The sequence below is a fragment of the Drosophila virilis genome, chromosome 2 (assembly GCF_030788295.1).
Source record: "Drosophila virilis strain 15010-1051.87 chromosome 2, Dvir_AGI_RSII-ME, whole genome shotgun sequence".
In the NCBI taxonomy this organism is placed as follows: domain Eukaryota; kingdom Metazoa; phylum Arthropoda; class Insecta; order Diptera; family Drosophilidae; genus Drosophila; species Drosophila virilis.
In genome coordinates, this window is record NC_091544.1 from 22,038,632 (window position 1) to 22,050,452 (window position 11,821).

General features: G+C 40.3%; 14 protein-coding genes across 14 annotated transcripts; 7 read left to right on the top strand and 7 right to left on the bottom strand.

Annotated features, from left to right (window-relative positions):
* Positions 1-50: 50 nt before the first annotated feature.
* On the top strand, positions 51-449 carry LOC116649824 (histone H4). The gene has a single exon (XM_032432969.2). The coding sequence runs from the start codon at positions 92-94 to the stop codon at positions 401-403; it is 312 nt and encodes a 103-aa protein (XP_032288860.1). The 5' UTR covers positions 51-91; the 3' UTR covers positions 404-449.
* Positions 450-1,140: 691 nt separating this feature from the next.
* Positions 1,141-1,643, bottom strand: LOC116649810 (histone H2A). The gene has a single exon (XM_032432946.2). It carries the CDS (start codon positions 1,585-1,587, stop codon positions 1,213-1,215), a length of 375 nt encoding a protein of 124 aa, XP_032288837.1. The 5' UTR covers positions 1,588-1,643; the 3' UTR covers positions 1,141-1,212.
* Positions 1,644-1,777: 134 nt separating this feature from the next.
* Positions 1,778-2,259, top strand: LOC116649813 (histone H2B). Its single transcript, XM_032432951.2, has one exon. The coding sequence runs from the start codon at positions 1,832-1,834 to the stop codon at positions 2,201-2,203; it is 372 nt and encodes a 123-aa protein (XP_032288842.1). The 5' UTR covers positions 1,778-1,831; the 3' UTR covers positions 2,204-2,259.
* Positions 2,260-2,910: 651 nt separating this feature from the next.
* Positions 2,911-3,423, bottom strand: LOC116649836 (histone H3). The gene has a single exon (XM_032432990.2). The coding sequence runs from the start codon at positions 3,370-3,372 to the stop codon at positions 2,962-2,964; it is 411 nt and encodes a 136-aa protein (XP_032288881.2). The 5' UTR covers positions 3,373-3,423; the 3' UTR covers positions 2,911-2,961.
* Positions 3,424-3,614: 191 nt separating this feature from the next.
* Positions 3,615-4,025, top strand: LOC116649827 (histone H4). Its single transcript, XM_032432973.2, has one exon. It carries the CDS (start codon positions 3,671-3,673, stop codon positions 3,980-3,982), a length of 312 nt encoding a protein of 103 aa, XP_032288864.1. The 5' UTR covers positions 3,615-3,670; the 3' UTR covers positions 3,983-4,025.
* A 692-nt stretch (positions 4,026-4,717) lies between these two features.
* LOC116649806 (histone H2A) lies at positions 4,718-5,220 on the bottom strand. Its single transcript, XM_032432939.2, has one exon. It carries the CDS (start codon positions 5,162-5,164, stop codon positions 4,790-4,792), a length of 375 nt encoding a protein of 124 aa, XP_032288830.1. The 5' UTR covers positions 5,165-5,220; the 3' UTR covers positions 4,718-4,789.
* A 134-nt stretch (positions 5,221-5,354) lies between these two features.
* Positions 5,355-5,836, top strand: LOC116649814 (histone H2B). Its single transcript, XM_032432952.2, has one exon. It carries the CDS (start codon positions 5,409-5,411, stop codon positions 5,778-5,780), a length of 372 nt encoding a protein of 123 aa, XP_032288843.1. The 5' UTR covers positions 5,355-5,408; the 3' UTR covers positions 5,781-5,836.
* Positions 5,837-6,487: 651 nt separating this feature from the next.
* On the bottom strand, positions 6,488-7,000 carry LOC138910939 (histone H3). The gene has a single exon (XM_070207238.1). The coding sequence runs from the start codon at positions 6,947-6,949 to the stop codon at positions 6,539-6,541; it is 411 nt and encodes a 136-aa protein (XP_070063339.1). The 5' UTR covers positions 6,950-7,000; the 3' UTR covers positions 6,488-6,538.
* A 191-nt stretch (positions 7,001-7,191) lies between these two features.
* LOC116649828 (histone H4) lies at positions 7,192-7,602 on the top strand. The gene has a single exon (XM_032432974.2). It carries the CDS (start codon positions 7,248-7,250, stop codon positions 7,557-7,559), a length of 312 nt encoding a protein of 103 aa, XP_032288865.1. The 5' UTR covers positions 7,192-7,247; the 3' UTR covers positions 7,560-7,602.
* A 692-nt stretch (positions 7,603-8,294) lies between these two features.
* Positions 8,295-8,797, bottom strand: LOC6636997 (histone H2A). Its single transcript, XM_032432940.2, has one exon. It carries the CDS (start codon positions 8,739-8,741, stop codon positions 8,367-8,369), a length of 375 nt encoding a protein of 124 aa, XP_032288831.1. The 5' UTR covers positions 8,742-8,797; the 3' UTR covers positions 8,295-8,366.
* Positions 8,798-8,931: 134 nt separating this feature from the next.
* Positions 8,932-9,413, top strand: LOC6636998 (histone H2B). Its single transcript, XM_002060392.4, has one exon. It carries the CDS (start codon positions 8,986-8,988, stop codon positions 9,355-9,357), a length of 372 nt encoding a protein of 123 aa, XP_002060428.1. The 5' UTR covers positions 8,932-8,985; the 3' UTR covers positions 9,358-9,413.
* A 443-nt stretch (positions 9,414-9,856) lies between these two features.
* Positions 9,857-10,369, bottom strand: LOC6637001 (histone H3). Its single transcript, XM_032432991.2, has one exon. It carries the CDS (start codon positions 10,316-10,318, stop codon positions 9,908-9,910), a length of 411 nt encoding a protein of 136 aa, XP_032288882.2. The 5' UTR covers positions 10,319-10,369; the 3' UTR covers positions 9,857-9,907.
* Positions 10,370-10,560: 191 nt separating this feature from the next.
* Positions 10,561-10,971, top strand: LOC6637215 (histone H4). The gene has a single exon (XM_002060497.4). The coding sequence runs from the start codon at positions 10,617-10,619 to the stop codon at positions 10,926-10,928; it is 312 nt and encodes a 103-aa protein (XP_002060533.1). The 5' UTR covers positions 10,561-10,616; the 3' UTR covers positions 10,929-10,971.
* On the bottom strand, positions 10,968-11,738 carry LOC116649809 (histone H2A). Its single transcript, XM_032432945.2, has one exon. It carries the CDS (start codon positions 11,680-11,682, stop codon positions 11,308-11,310), a length of 375 nt encoding a protein of 124 aa, XP_032288836.1. The 5' UTR covers positions 11,683-11,738; the 3' UTR covers positions 10,968-11,307.
* Positions 11,739-11,821: the final 83 nt, after the last annotated feature.

Consider the following 11,821-nt stretch of genomic DNA (forward strand, 5'->3'; position numbering starts at 1 on the left):
TTGGTATAAATATAAGCGCTGCCCGAAGAGCTAGCATTAGTACCTCAGTGACATTCGTGTTGTTAAGTTAAATAAAAATATAAAGTGAAGAATGACTGGTCGTGGTAAAGGTGGCAAAGGCTTGGGTAAAGGCGGCGCCAAACGTCATCGCAAAGTGTTGCGTGATAATATCCAGGGCATCACGAAACCAGCTATCCGGCGTTTAGCTCGTCGTGGTGGCGTAAAACGTATTTCTGGTCTTATTTATGAGGAAACTCGTGGTGTTCTAAAAGTTTTCTTGGAAAATGTTATCCGTGATGCGGTCACATACACCGAACACGCTAAGAGGAAGACAGTCACAGCCATGGATGTCGTATATGCGCTGAAAAGACAAGGCCGTACCCTGTACGGTTTTGGCGGTTAAAAAGAAAATGTAGAATTTATGTTGACACAATCGGTCCTTTTCAGGACCACCAATCCATTTTATTAAAAGAGATCAAAAACATTTAATTCAATTTAAATCAACCAGAATCACCGATCTTCGTTTGTTTGACATATTTTGTGCTTGTTTTGAATCTATCACAAACGTAAGACAATATTGCACAAATTTATTGACTAGCACACGATGACTGTACTTTTGACCTCTAGGATGTACCTTATATTATTGAATCGATTTTTGTTACCTTAGTGAATAAAAAGATAATCTCTTTTTTAACATTTTGGGTTGTCCTGAAAAGGACGCTTGGTTTCGACTATTTACAAATGTATACGCTGTTTTTTTTTTAGTTAAGTGAACTATCAAATTATGCCTTCTTTTCAGTCTTCTTGGGCAACAGAACTGCTTGGATTTTGGGTAAAACACCGCCCTGGGCAATGGTCAAGCTGTCAAACGTTTCTTCATCTAAGAATAAACTTCTCCCGACACTGCTCCAGCAATCGACCAGAATCACGGATCTTCGTTTGTTTCACATATTTTGTGCTTGTTTCTTAACTATCACCAACGTAAGACAACCGCATTCGATATGAAAATATTGCACATTTTTATTGACTAGTCGATGACTGTACTTTTGAGCTCTGACAAGCAAGTACTTTGTATTATTGAGTCGATTTCGGATACCTTATTGAATGAAAATATAATCTTTTTGACATTTTTGGTCGTCCTGAAAAGGACGTTTGGTTTCGAGTATTTACAAATGTATACGCTGTTTTTTTTTTGTTTAGTGAACTAGCAAATTATGCCTTCTTTTCAGTCTTCTTGGGCAACAGAACTGCTTGGATGTTGGGCAAAACACCGCCCTGGGCAATGGTGACGCCCGAAAGCAGTTTGTTTAACTCCTCATCGTTACGAATGGCCAATTGCAAATGGCGAGGGATAATTCTGGTTTTCTTGTTGTCGCGTGCAGCATTGCCAGCCAACTCCAAAACTTCAGCGGCCAAATATTCCATAACGGCAGCCAAGTAGACAGGAGCACCGGCACCTACACGTTCAGCATAGTTGCCCTTACGAAGGAGGCGGTGAATACGACCAACGGGAAACTGAAGACCAGCACGGTTAGAACGCGACTTTGCCTTTCCCTTCACTTTTCCACCTTTACCGCGACCAGACATTTTCTTATTTTCTTTATTTCACTGTTTCACTGCTAGCACACAAATATCGAATGTTATTGACATCAAACCTCACGACTATTGTATTTATACTTTTTTCAACTAACCACTTCTTCAGTTTAGAGTAGAGAGTTGAACGGGCTGTTAACATGAAAGCGTCGTTCGAAAAAAGTATAAATGCTAAGCAACTGTAGGGTGTCTGTCAAACATTTGTGGAGTGAATTAAAGTGAACGTTTGTGAATAATAATGCCGCCGAAAACAAGTGGGAAGGCAGCCAAAAAGGCTGGTAAGGCTCAGAAAAACATTACCAAGAATGACAAGAAGAAGAAGCGCAAGAGGAAGGAAAGCTACGCTATCTACATTTACAAAGTGCTCAAGCAGGTCCACCCTGACACCGGCATTTCGTCAAAGGCGATGAGCATAATGAACAGCTTTGTTAACGACATTTTCGAGCGTATTGCTGCCGAGGCCTCCCGTTTGGCTCACTACAACAAACGCTCGACTATTACCAGTCGGGAAATCCAAACCGCAGTACGTCTTTTGCTGCCCGGCGAATTGGCCAAGCACGCTGTCAGTGAGGGAACAAAAGCAGTTACAAAGTACACCAGCTCCAAGTAAAATTCAGCTAGATGTGCATTGTACGGGAAGCAAACAAAAGCAAAAGGCCCTTTTCAGGGCCACAAATCTCTTTTTCAAGGAATTAAAAATATTTTTAAATATCAGAATATTGTCCATATATAGATACATATTTCAGAAAATTAACATAGTAATCAAACAGTCGTCATCCTTATGAAATAAAAAAGATAACTAAATATCCGTTGGCTACAGCAGTGGATCAGAGGATCATACTATCCCGACTAGTAATATTTTTTGCAAATATCCAATAGCTCTTTTTTGCTATTCTAGCTGAAAATGTCTCAATAGGCAAACGCGTACAGTTTTTTTCGAGCATGATACTGCAAGTGAAATTCGGTGAGATAGAAAATATGTAATTTGTTTTTAGATTATTCCTATCACAGTGTTGTCTTTTTTGGTATGATGGACAGATTTTTGTACATTAAATTCAAGATGTACATAGGAAAATATATCCAATAGCTCTTTTTTGCTACTCTAGCTGAAAATGTCTCAATAGGCAAACGCGTACAGTTTTTTTCGAGCATGATACTGCAAGTGAAATTTGGTGAGATAGAAAATATGTAATTTGTTTTTAGATTATTCCTATCACAGTGTTGTCTTTTTTGGTATGATGGACAGATTTTTGTACATTAAATTCAAGATGTATATAGGAAAATATCAATCTCTTTGTTTAAAATATTTTGTGGTCCTGAAAAGGACCGATTTTTTTTTTATATTTATGTATTAGAGACGAGGTAGACTTAAGCGCGCTCCCCACGAATACGTCTGGCCAGTTGAATGTCCTTGGGCATGATGGTGACACGCTTAGCGTGGATAGCACACAAATTTGTATCTTCGAATAGGCCAACTAGATAGGCTTCGCTAGCTTCCTGCAAGGCCATCACAGCCGAGCTCTGGAAACGTAAGTCGGTCTTGAAGTCTTGAGCAATTTCGCGCACTAAACGCTGGAACGGCAACTTGCGAATAAGCAGTTCCGTGCTCTTCTGGTAGCGACGAATTTCACGCAGGGCAACAGTGCCTGGCCTATAGCGATGAGGTTTCTTCACACCACCAGTTGCTGGAGCACTTTTACGTGCTGCCTTAGTAGCTAACTGTTTCCGAGGGGCCTTTCCTCCAGTTGATTTACGAGCAGTTTGCTTAGTACGAGCCATCTTTCTTTCACAATTCCAACTTCACACTGTCACTGTTAAAAACACAATAATCGTGCGTCTCGTTTGTGTATCGCTTATATAGAAAATGAGTGATAAGTTAGAAAGAGAACGATATATTCGCTGTTCGTCGCTTTGCCGATTATGTTACGAGGGTAGGGTGTGAGCGAGATGGAAATATTCTTGTACTCTTTCGAGTTTTGGATATTTTTGGTATAAATATAAGCGCTGCCCGAAGAGCTAGCATTAGTACCTCAGTGACATTCGTGGTGTTAAGTTAAATAAAAATATAAAGTGAAGAATGACTGGTCGTGGTAAAGGTGGCAAAGGCTTGGGTAAAGGCGGCGCCAAACGTCATCGCAAAGTGTTGCGTGATAATATCCAGGGCATCACGAAACCAGCTATCCGGCGTTTAGCTCGACGTGGTGGCGTAAAACGTATTTCTGGTCTTATTTATGAGGAAACTCGCGGTGTTCTAAAGGTTTTCTTGGAGAATGTCATCCGTGATGCGGTCACATACACCGAACACGCTAAGAGGAAGACAGTCACAGCCATGGATGTTGTTTATGCGCTGAAAAGACAAGGCCGTACCCTGTACGGTTTTGGCGGTTAAAAAGAAAATGTAGAATTTATGTTGACACAATCGGTCCTTTTCAGGACCACCAATCCATTTTATTAAAAGAGATCAAAAACATTTAATTCAATTTAAATCAACCAGAATCACCGATCTTCGTTTGTTTGACATATTTTGTGCTTGTTTTGAATCTATCACAAACGTAAGACAATATTGCACAAATTTATTGACTAGCACACGATGACTGTACTTTTGACCTCTAGGATGTACCTTATATTATTGAATCGATTTTTGTTACCTTAGTGAATAAAAAGATAATCTCTTTTTTAACATTTTGGGTTGTCCTGAAAAGGACGCTTGGTTTCGACTATTTACAAATGTATACGCTGTGTTTTTTTTAGTTTAGTGAACCATCAAATTATGCCTTCTTTTCAGTCTTCTTGGGCAACAGAACTGCTTGGATTTTGGGTAAAACCGCCCTGGGCAATGGTCAAGCTGTCAAACGTTTCTTCATCTAAGAATAAACTTCTCCCGACACTGCTCCAGCAATCGACCAGAATCACGGATCTTCGTTTGTTTCACATATTTTGTGCTTGTTTCTTAACTATCACCAACGTAAGACAACCGCATTCGATATGAAAATATTGCACATTTTTATTGACTAGTCGATGACTGTACTTTTGAGCTCTGACAAGCAAGTACTTTGTATTATTGAGTCGATTTCGGATACCTTATTGAATGAAAATATAATCTTTTTGACATTTTTGGTCGTCCTGAAAAGGACGTTTGGTTTCGAGTATTTACAAATGTATACGCTGTTTTTTTTTTGTTTAGTGAACTAGCAAATTATGCCTTCTTTTCAGTCTTCTTGGGCAACAGAACTGCTTGGATGTTGGGCAAAACACCGCCCTGGGCAATGGTGACGCCCGAAAGCAGTTTGTTTAACTCCTCATCGTTACGAATGGCCAATTGCAAATGGCGAGGGATAATTCTGGTTTTCTTGTTGTCGCGTGCAGCATTGCCAGCCAACTCCAAAACTTCAGCGGCCAAATATTCCATAACGGCAGCCAAGTAGACAGGAGCACCGGCACCTACACGTTCAGCATAGTTGCCCTTACGAAGGAGGCGGTGAATACGACCAACGGGAAACTGAAGACCAGCACGGTTAGAACGCGACTTTGCCTTTCCCTTCACTTTTCCACCTTTACCGCGACCAGACATTTTCTTATTTTCTTTATTTCACTGTTTCACTGCTAGCACACAAATATCGAATGTTATTGACATCAAACCTCACGACTATTGTATTTATACTTTTTTCAACTAACCACTTCTTCAGTTTAGAGTAGAGAGTTGAACGGGCTGTTAACATGAAAGCGTCGTTCGAAAAAAGTATAAATGCTAAGCAACTGTAGGGTGTCTGTCAAACATTTGTGGAGTGAATTAAAGTGAACGTTTGTGAATAATAATGCCGCCGAAAACAAGTGGGAAGGCAGCCAAAAAGGCTGGTAAGGCTCAGAAAAACATTACCAAGAATGACAAGAAGAAGAAGCGCAAGAGGAAGGAAAGCTACGCTATCTACATTTACAAAGTGCTCAAGCAGGTCCACCCTGACACCGGCATTTCGTCAAAGGCGATGAGCATAATGAACAGCTTTGTTAACGACATTTTCGAGCGTATTGCTGCCGAGGCCTCCCGTTTGGCTCACTACAACAAACGCTCGACTATTACCAGTCGGGAAATCCAAACCGCAGTACGTCTTTTGCTGCCCGGCGAATTGGCCAAGCACGCTGTCAGTGAGGGAACAAAAGCAGTTACAAAGTACACCAGCTCCAAGTAAAATTCAGCTAGATGTGCATTGTACGGGAAGCAAACAAAAGCAAAAGGCCCTTTTCAGGGCCACAAATCTCTTTTTCAAGGAATTAAAAATATTTTTAAATATCAGAATATTGTCCATATATAGATACATATTTCAGAAAATTAACATAGTAATCAAACAGTCGTCATCCTTATGAAATAAAAAAGATAACTAAATATCCGTTGGCTACAGCAGTGGATCAGAGGATCATACTATCCCGACTAGTAATATTTTTTGCAAATATCCAATAGCTCTTTTTTGCTATTCTAGCTGAAAATGTCTCAATAGGCAAACGCGTACAGTTTTTTTCGAGCATGATACTGCAAGTGAAATTCGGTGAGATAGAAAATATGTAATTTGTTTTTAGATTATTCCTATCACAGTGTTGTCTTTTTTGGTATGATGGACAGATTTTTGTACATTAAATTCAAGATGTACATAGGAAAATATATCCAATAGCTCTTTTTTGCTACTCTAGCTGAAAATGTCTCAATAGGCAAACGCGTACAGTTTTTTTCGAGCATGATACTGCAAGTGAAATTTGGTGAGATAGAAAATATGTAATTTGTTTTTAGATTATTCCTATCACAGTGTTGTCTTTTTTGGTATGATGGACAGATTTTTGTACATTAAATTCAAGATGTATATAGGAAAATATCAATCTCTTTGTTTAAAATATTTTGTGGTCCTGAAAAGGACCGATTTTTTTTTTATATTTATGTATTAGAGACGAGGTAGACTTAAGCGCGCTCCCCACGAATACGTCTGGCCAGTTGAATGTCCTTGGGCATGATGGTGACACGCTTAGCGTGGATAGCACACAAATTTGTATCTTCGAATAGGCCAACTAGATAGGCTTCGCTAGCTTCCTGCAAGGCCATCACAGCCGAGCTCTGGAAACGTAAGTCGGTCTTGAAGTCTTGAGCAATTTCGCGCACTAAACGCTGGAACGGCAACTTGCGAATAAGCAGTTCCGTGCTCTTCTGGTAGCGACGAATTTCACGCAGGGCAACAGTGCCTGGCCTATAGCGATGAGGTTTCTTCACACCACCAGTTGCTGGAGCACTTTTACGTGCTGCCTTAGTAGCTAACTGTTTCCGAGGGGCCTTTCCTCCAGTTGATTTACGAGCAGTTTGCTTAGTACGAGCCATCTTTCTTTCACAATTCCAACTTCACACTGTCACTGTTAAAAACACAATAATCGTGCGTCTCGTTTGTGTATCGCTTATATAGAAAATGAGTGATAAGTTAGAAAGAGAACGATATATTCGCTGTTCGTCGCTTTGCCGATTATGTTACGAGGGTAGGGTGTGAGCGAGATGGAAATATTCTTGTACTCTTTCGAGTTTTGGATATTTTTGGTATAAATATAAGCGCTGCCCGAAGAGCTAGCATTAGTACCTCAGTGACATTCGTGGTGTTAAGTTAAATAAAAATATAAAGTGAAGAATGACTGGTCGTGGTAAAGGTGGCAAAGGCTTGGGTAAAGGCGGCGCCAAACGTCATCGCAAAGTGTTGCGTGATAATATCCAGGGCATCACGAAACCAGCTATCCGGCGTTTAGCTCGACGTGGTGGCGTAAAACGTATTTCTGGTCTTATTTATGAGGAAACTCGCGGTGTTCTAAAGGTTTTCTTGGAGAATGTCATCCGTGATGCGGTCACATACACCGAACACGCTAAGAGGAAGACAGTCACAGCCATGGATGTTGTTTATGCGCTGAAAAGACAAGGCCGTACCCTGTACGGTTTTGGCGGTTAAAAAGAAAATGTAGAATTTATGTTGACACAATCGGTCCTTTTCAGGACCACCAATCCATTTTATTAAAAGAGATCAAAAACATTTAATTCAATTTAAATCAACCAGAATCACCGATCTTCGTTTGTTTGACATATTTTGTGCTTGTTTTGAATCTATCACAAACGTAAGACAATATTGCACAAATTTATTGACTAGCACACGATGACTGTACTTTTGACCTCTAGGATGTACCTTATATTATTGAATCGATTTTTGTTACCTTAGTGAATAAAAAGATAATCTCTTTTTTAACATTTTGGGTTGTCCTGAAAAGGACGCTTGGTTTCGACTATTTACAAATGTATACGCTGTGTTTTTTTTAGTTTAGTGAACCATCAAATTATGCCTTCTTTTCAGTCTTCTTGGGCAACAGAACTGCTTGGATTTTGGGTAAAACCGCCCTGGGCAATGGTCAAGCTGTCAAACGTTTCTTCATCTAAGAATAAACTTCTCCCGACACTGCTCCAGCAATCGACCAGAATCACGGATCTTCGTTTGTTTCACATATTTTGTGCTTGTTTCTTAACTATCACCAACGTAAGACAACCGCATTCGATATGAAAATATTGCACATTTTTATTGACTAGTCGATGACTGTACTTTTGAGCTCTGACAAGCAAGTACTTTGTATTATTGAGTCGATTTCGGATACCTTATTGAATGAAAATATAATCTTTTTGACATTTTTGGTCGTCCTGAAAAGGACGTTTGGTTTCGAGTATTTACAAATGTATACGCTGTTTTTTTTTTGTTTAGTGAACTAGCAAATTATGCCTTCTTTTCAGTCTTCTTGGGCAACAGAACTGCTTGGATGTTGGGCAAAACACCGCCCTGGGCAATGGTGACGCCCGAAAGCAGTTTGTTTAACTCCTCATCGTTACGAATGGCCAATTGCAAATGGCGAGGGATAATTCTGGTTTTCTTGTTGTCGCGTGCAGCATTGCCAGCCAACTCCAAAACTTCAGCGGCCAAATATTCCATAACGGCAGCCAAGTAGACAGGAGCACCGGCACCTACACGTTCAGCATAGTTGCCCTTACGAAGGAGGCGGTGAATACGACCAACGGGAAACTGAAGACCAGCACGGTTAGAACGCGACTTTGCCTTTCCCTTCACTTTTCCACCTTTACCGCGACCAGACATTTTCTTATTTTCTTTATTTCACTGTTTCACTGCTAGCACACAAATATCGAATGTTATTGACATCAAACCTCACGACTATTGTATTTATACTTTTTTCAACTAACCACTTCTTCAGTTTAGAGTAGAGAGTTGAACGGGCTGTTAACATGAAAGCGTCGTTCGAAAAAAGTATAAATGCTAAGCAACTGTAGGGTGTCTGTCAAACATTTGTGGAGTGAATTAAAGTGAACGTTTGTGAATAATAATGCCGCCGAAAACAAGTGGGAAGGCAGCCAAAAAGGCTGGTAAGGCTCAGAAAAACATTACCAAGAATGACAAGAAGAAGAAGCGCAAGAGGAAGGAAAGCTACGCTATCTACATTTACAAAGTGCTCAAGCAGGTCCACCCTGACACCGGCATTTCGTCAAAGGCGATGAGCATAATGAACAGCTTTGTTAACGACATTTTCGAGCGTATTGCTGCCGAGGCCTCCCGTTTGGCTCACTACAACAAACGCTCGACTATTACCAGTCGGGAAATCCAAACCGCAGTACGTCTTTTGCTGCCCGGCGAATTGGCCAAGCACGCTGTCAGTGAGGGAACAAAAGCAGTTACAAAGTACACCAGCTCCAAGTAAAATTCAGCTAGATGTGCATTGTACGGGAAGCAAACAAAAGCAAAAGGCCCTTTTCAGGGCCACAAATCTCTTTTTCAAGGAATTAAAAATATTTTTAAATATCAGAATATTGTCCATATATAGATACATATTTCAGAAAATTAACATAGTAATCAAACAGTCGTCATCCTTATGAAATAAAAAAGATAACTAAATATCTGTTGGCTACAGCAGTGGATCAGTATTCCATACTATCCCGACTAGTAATATTTTTTGCAAATATCCAATAGCTCTTTTTTGCTATTCTAGCTGAAAATGTCTCAATAGGCAAACGCGTACAGTTTTTTTCGAGCATGATACTGCAAGTGAAATTCGGTGAGATAGAAAATATGTAATTTGTTTTTAGATTATTCCTATCACAGTGTTGTCTTTTTTGGTATGATGGACAGATTTTTGTACATTAAATTCAAGATGTATATAGGAAAATATCAATCTCTTTGTTTAAAATATTTTGTGGTCCTGAAAAGGACCGATTTTTTTTTTATATTTATGTATTAGAGACGAGGTAGACTTAAGCGCGCTCCCCACGAATACGTCTGGCCAGTTGAATGTCCTTGGGCATGATGGTGACACGCTTAGCGTGGATAGCACACAAATTTGTATCTTCGAATAGGCCAACTAGATAGGCTTCGCTAGCTTCCTGCAAGGCCATCACAGCCGAGCTCTGGAAACGTAAGTCGGTCTTGAAGTCTTGAGCAATTTCGCGTACTAAACGCTGGAACGGCAACTTGCGAATAAGCAGTTCTGTGCTCTTCTGGTAGCGGCGAATTTCACGCAGGGCAACAGTGCCTGGCCTATAGCGATGAGGTTTCTTCACACCACCAGTTGCTGGAGCACTTTTACGTGCTGCCTTAGTAGCTAACTGTTTCCGAGGGGCCTTTCCTCCAGTTGATTTACGAGCAGTTTGCTTAGTACGAGCCATCTTTCTTTCACAATTCCAACTTCACACTGTCACTGTTAAAAACACAATAATCGTGCGTCTCGTTTGTGTATCGCTTATATAGAAAATGAGTGATAAGTTAGAAAGAGAACGATATATTCGCTGTTCGTCGCTTTGCCGATTATGTTACGAGGGTAGGGTGTGAGCGAGATGGAAATATTCTTGTACTCTTTCGAGTTTTGGATATTTTTGGTATAAATATAAGCGCTGCCCGAAGAGCTAGCATTAGTACCTCAGTGACATTCGTGGTGTTAAGTTAAATAAAAATATAAAGTGAAGAATGACTGGTCGTGGTAAAGGTGGCAAAGGCTTGGGTAAAGGCGGCGCCAAACGTCATCGCAAAGTGTTGCGTGATAATATCCAGGGCATCACGAAACCAGCTATCCGGCGTTTAGCTCGACGTGGTGGCGTAAAACGTATTTCTGGTCTTATTTATGAGGAAACTCGCGGTGTTCTAAAGGTTTTCTTGGAGAATGTCATCCGTGATGCGGTCACATACACCGAACACGCTAAGAGGAAGACAGTCACAGCCATGGATGTTGTTTATGCGCTGAAAAGACAAGGCCGTACCCTGTACGGTTTTGGCGGTTAAAAAGAAAATGTAGAATTTATGTTGACACAATCGGTCCTTTTCAGGACCACCAATCCATTTTATTAAAAGAGATCAAAAACATTTAATTCAATTTAAATCAACCAGAATCACCGATCTTCGTTTGTTTGACATATTTTGTGCTTGTTTTGAATCTATCACAAACGTAAGACAATATTGCACAAATTTATTGACTAGCACACGATGACTGTACTTTTGACCTCTAGGATGTACCTTATATTATTGAATCGATTTTTGTTACCTTAGTGAATAAAAAGATAATCTCTTTTTTAACATTTTGGGTTGTCCTGAAAAGGACGCTTGGTTTCGACTATTTACAAATGTATACGCTGTGTTTTTTTTAGTTTAGTGAACCATCAAATTATGCCTTCTTTTCAGTCTTCTTGGGCAACAGAACTGCTTGGATGTTGGGCAAAACACCGCCCTGGGCAATGGTGACGCCCGAAAGCAGTTTGTTTAACTCCTCATCGTTACGAATGGCCAATTGCAAATGGCGAGGGATAATTCTGGTTTTCTTGTTGTCGCGTGCAGCATTGCCAGCCAACTCCAAAACTTCAGCGGCCAAATATTCCATAACGGCAGCCAAGTAGACAGGAGCACCGGCACCTACACGTTCAGCATAGTTGCCCTTACGAAGGAGGCGGTGAATACGACCAACGGGAAACTGAAGACCAGCACGGTTAGAACGCGACTTTGCCTTTCCCTTCACTTTTCCACCTTTACCGCGACCAGACATTTTCTTATTTTCTTTATTTCACTGTTTCACTGCTAGCACACAAATATCGAATGTTATTGACATCAAACCTCACGACTATTGTATTTATACTTTTTTCAACTAACCACTTCTTCAGTTTAGAGTAGAGAGTTGAACGGGC

Bases quoted from the DNA above. Each gene is read 5' to 3' on its own strand.
- LOC116649824 (XM_032432969.2), top strand. From the start codon at position 92: ATGACTGGTCGTGGTAAAGGTGGCAAAGGCTTGGGTAAAGGCGGCGCC.
- LOC116649810 (XM_032432946.2), bottom strand. From the start codon at position 1,587: ATGTCTGGTCGCGGTAAAGGTGGAAAAGTGAAGGGAAAGGCAAAGTCG.
- LOC116649813 (XM_032432951.2), top strand. From the start codon at position 1,832: ATGCCGCCGAAAACAAGTGGGAAGGCAGCCAAAAAGGCTGGTAAGGCT.
- LOC116649836 (XM_032432990.2), bottom strand. From the start codon at position 3,372: ATGGCTCGTACTAAGCAAACTGCTCGTAAATCAACTGGAGGAAAGGCC.
- LOC116649827 (XM_032432973.2), top strand. From the start codon at position 3,671: ATGACTGGTCGTGGTAAAGGTGGCAAAGGCTTGGGTAAAGGCGGCGCC.
- LOC116649806 (XM_032432939.2), bottom strand. From the start codon at position 5,164: ATGTCTGGTCGCGGTAAAGGTGGAAAAGTGAAGGGAAAGGCAAAGTCG.
- LOC116649814 (XM_032432952.2), top strand. From the start codon at position 5,409: ATGCCGCCGAAAACAAGTGGGAAGGCAGCCAAAAAGGCTGGTAAGGCT.
- LOC138910939 (XM_070207238.1), bottom strand. From the start codon at position 6,949: ATGGCTCGTACTAAGCAAACTGCTCGTAAATCAACTGGAGGAAAGGCC.
- LOC116649828 (XM_032432974.2), top strand. From the start codon at position 7,248: ATGACTGGTCGTGGTAAAGGTGGCAAAGGCTTGGGTAAAGGCGGCGCC.
- LOC6636997 (XM_032432940.2), bottom strand. From the start codon at position 8,741: ATGTCTGGTCGCGGTAAAGGTGGAAAAGTGAAGGGAAAGGCAAAGTCG.
- LOC6636998 (XM_002060392.4), top strand. From the start codon at position 8,986: ATGCCGCCGAAAACAAGTGGGAAGGCAGCCAAAAAGGCTGGTAAGGCT.
- LOC6637001 (XM_032432991.2), bottom strand. From the start codon at position 10,318: ATGGCTCGTACTAAGCAAACTGCTCGTAAATCAACTGGAGGAAAGGCC.
- LOC6637215 (XM_002060497.4), top strand. From the start codon at position 10,617: ATGACTGGTCGTGGTAAAGGTGGCAAAGGCTTGGGTAAAGGCGGCGCC.
- LOC116649809 (XM_032432945.2), bottom strand. From the start codon at position 11,682: ATGTCTGGTCGCGGTAAAGGTGGAAAAGTGAAGGGAAAGGCAAAGTCG.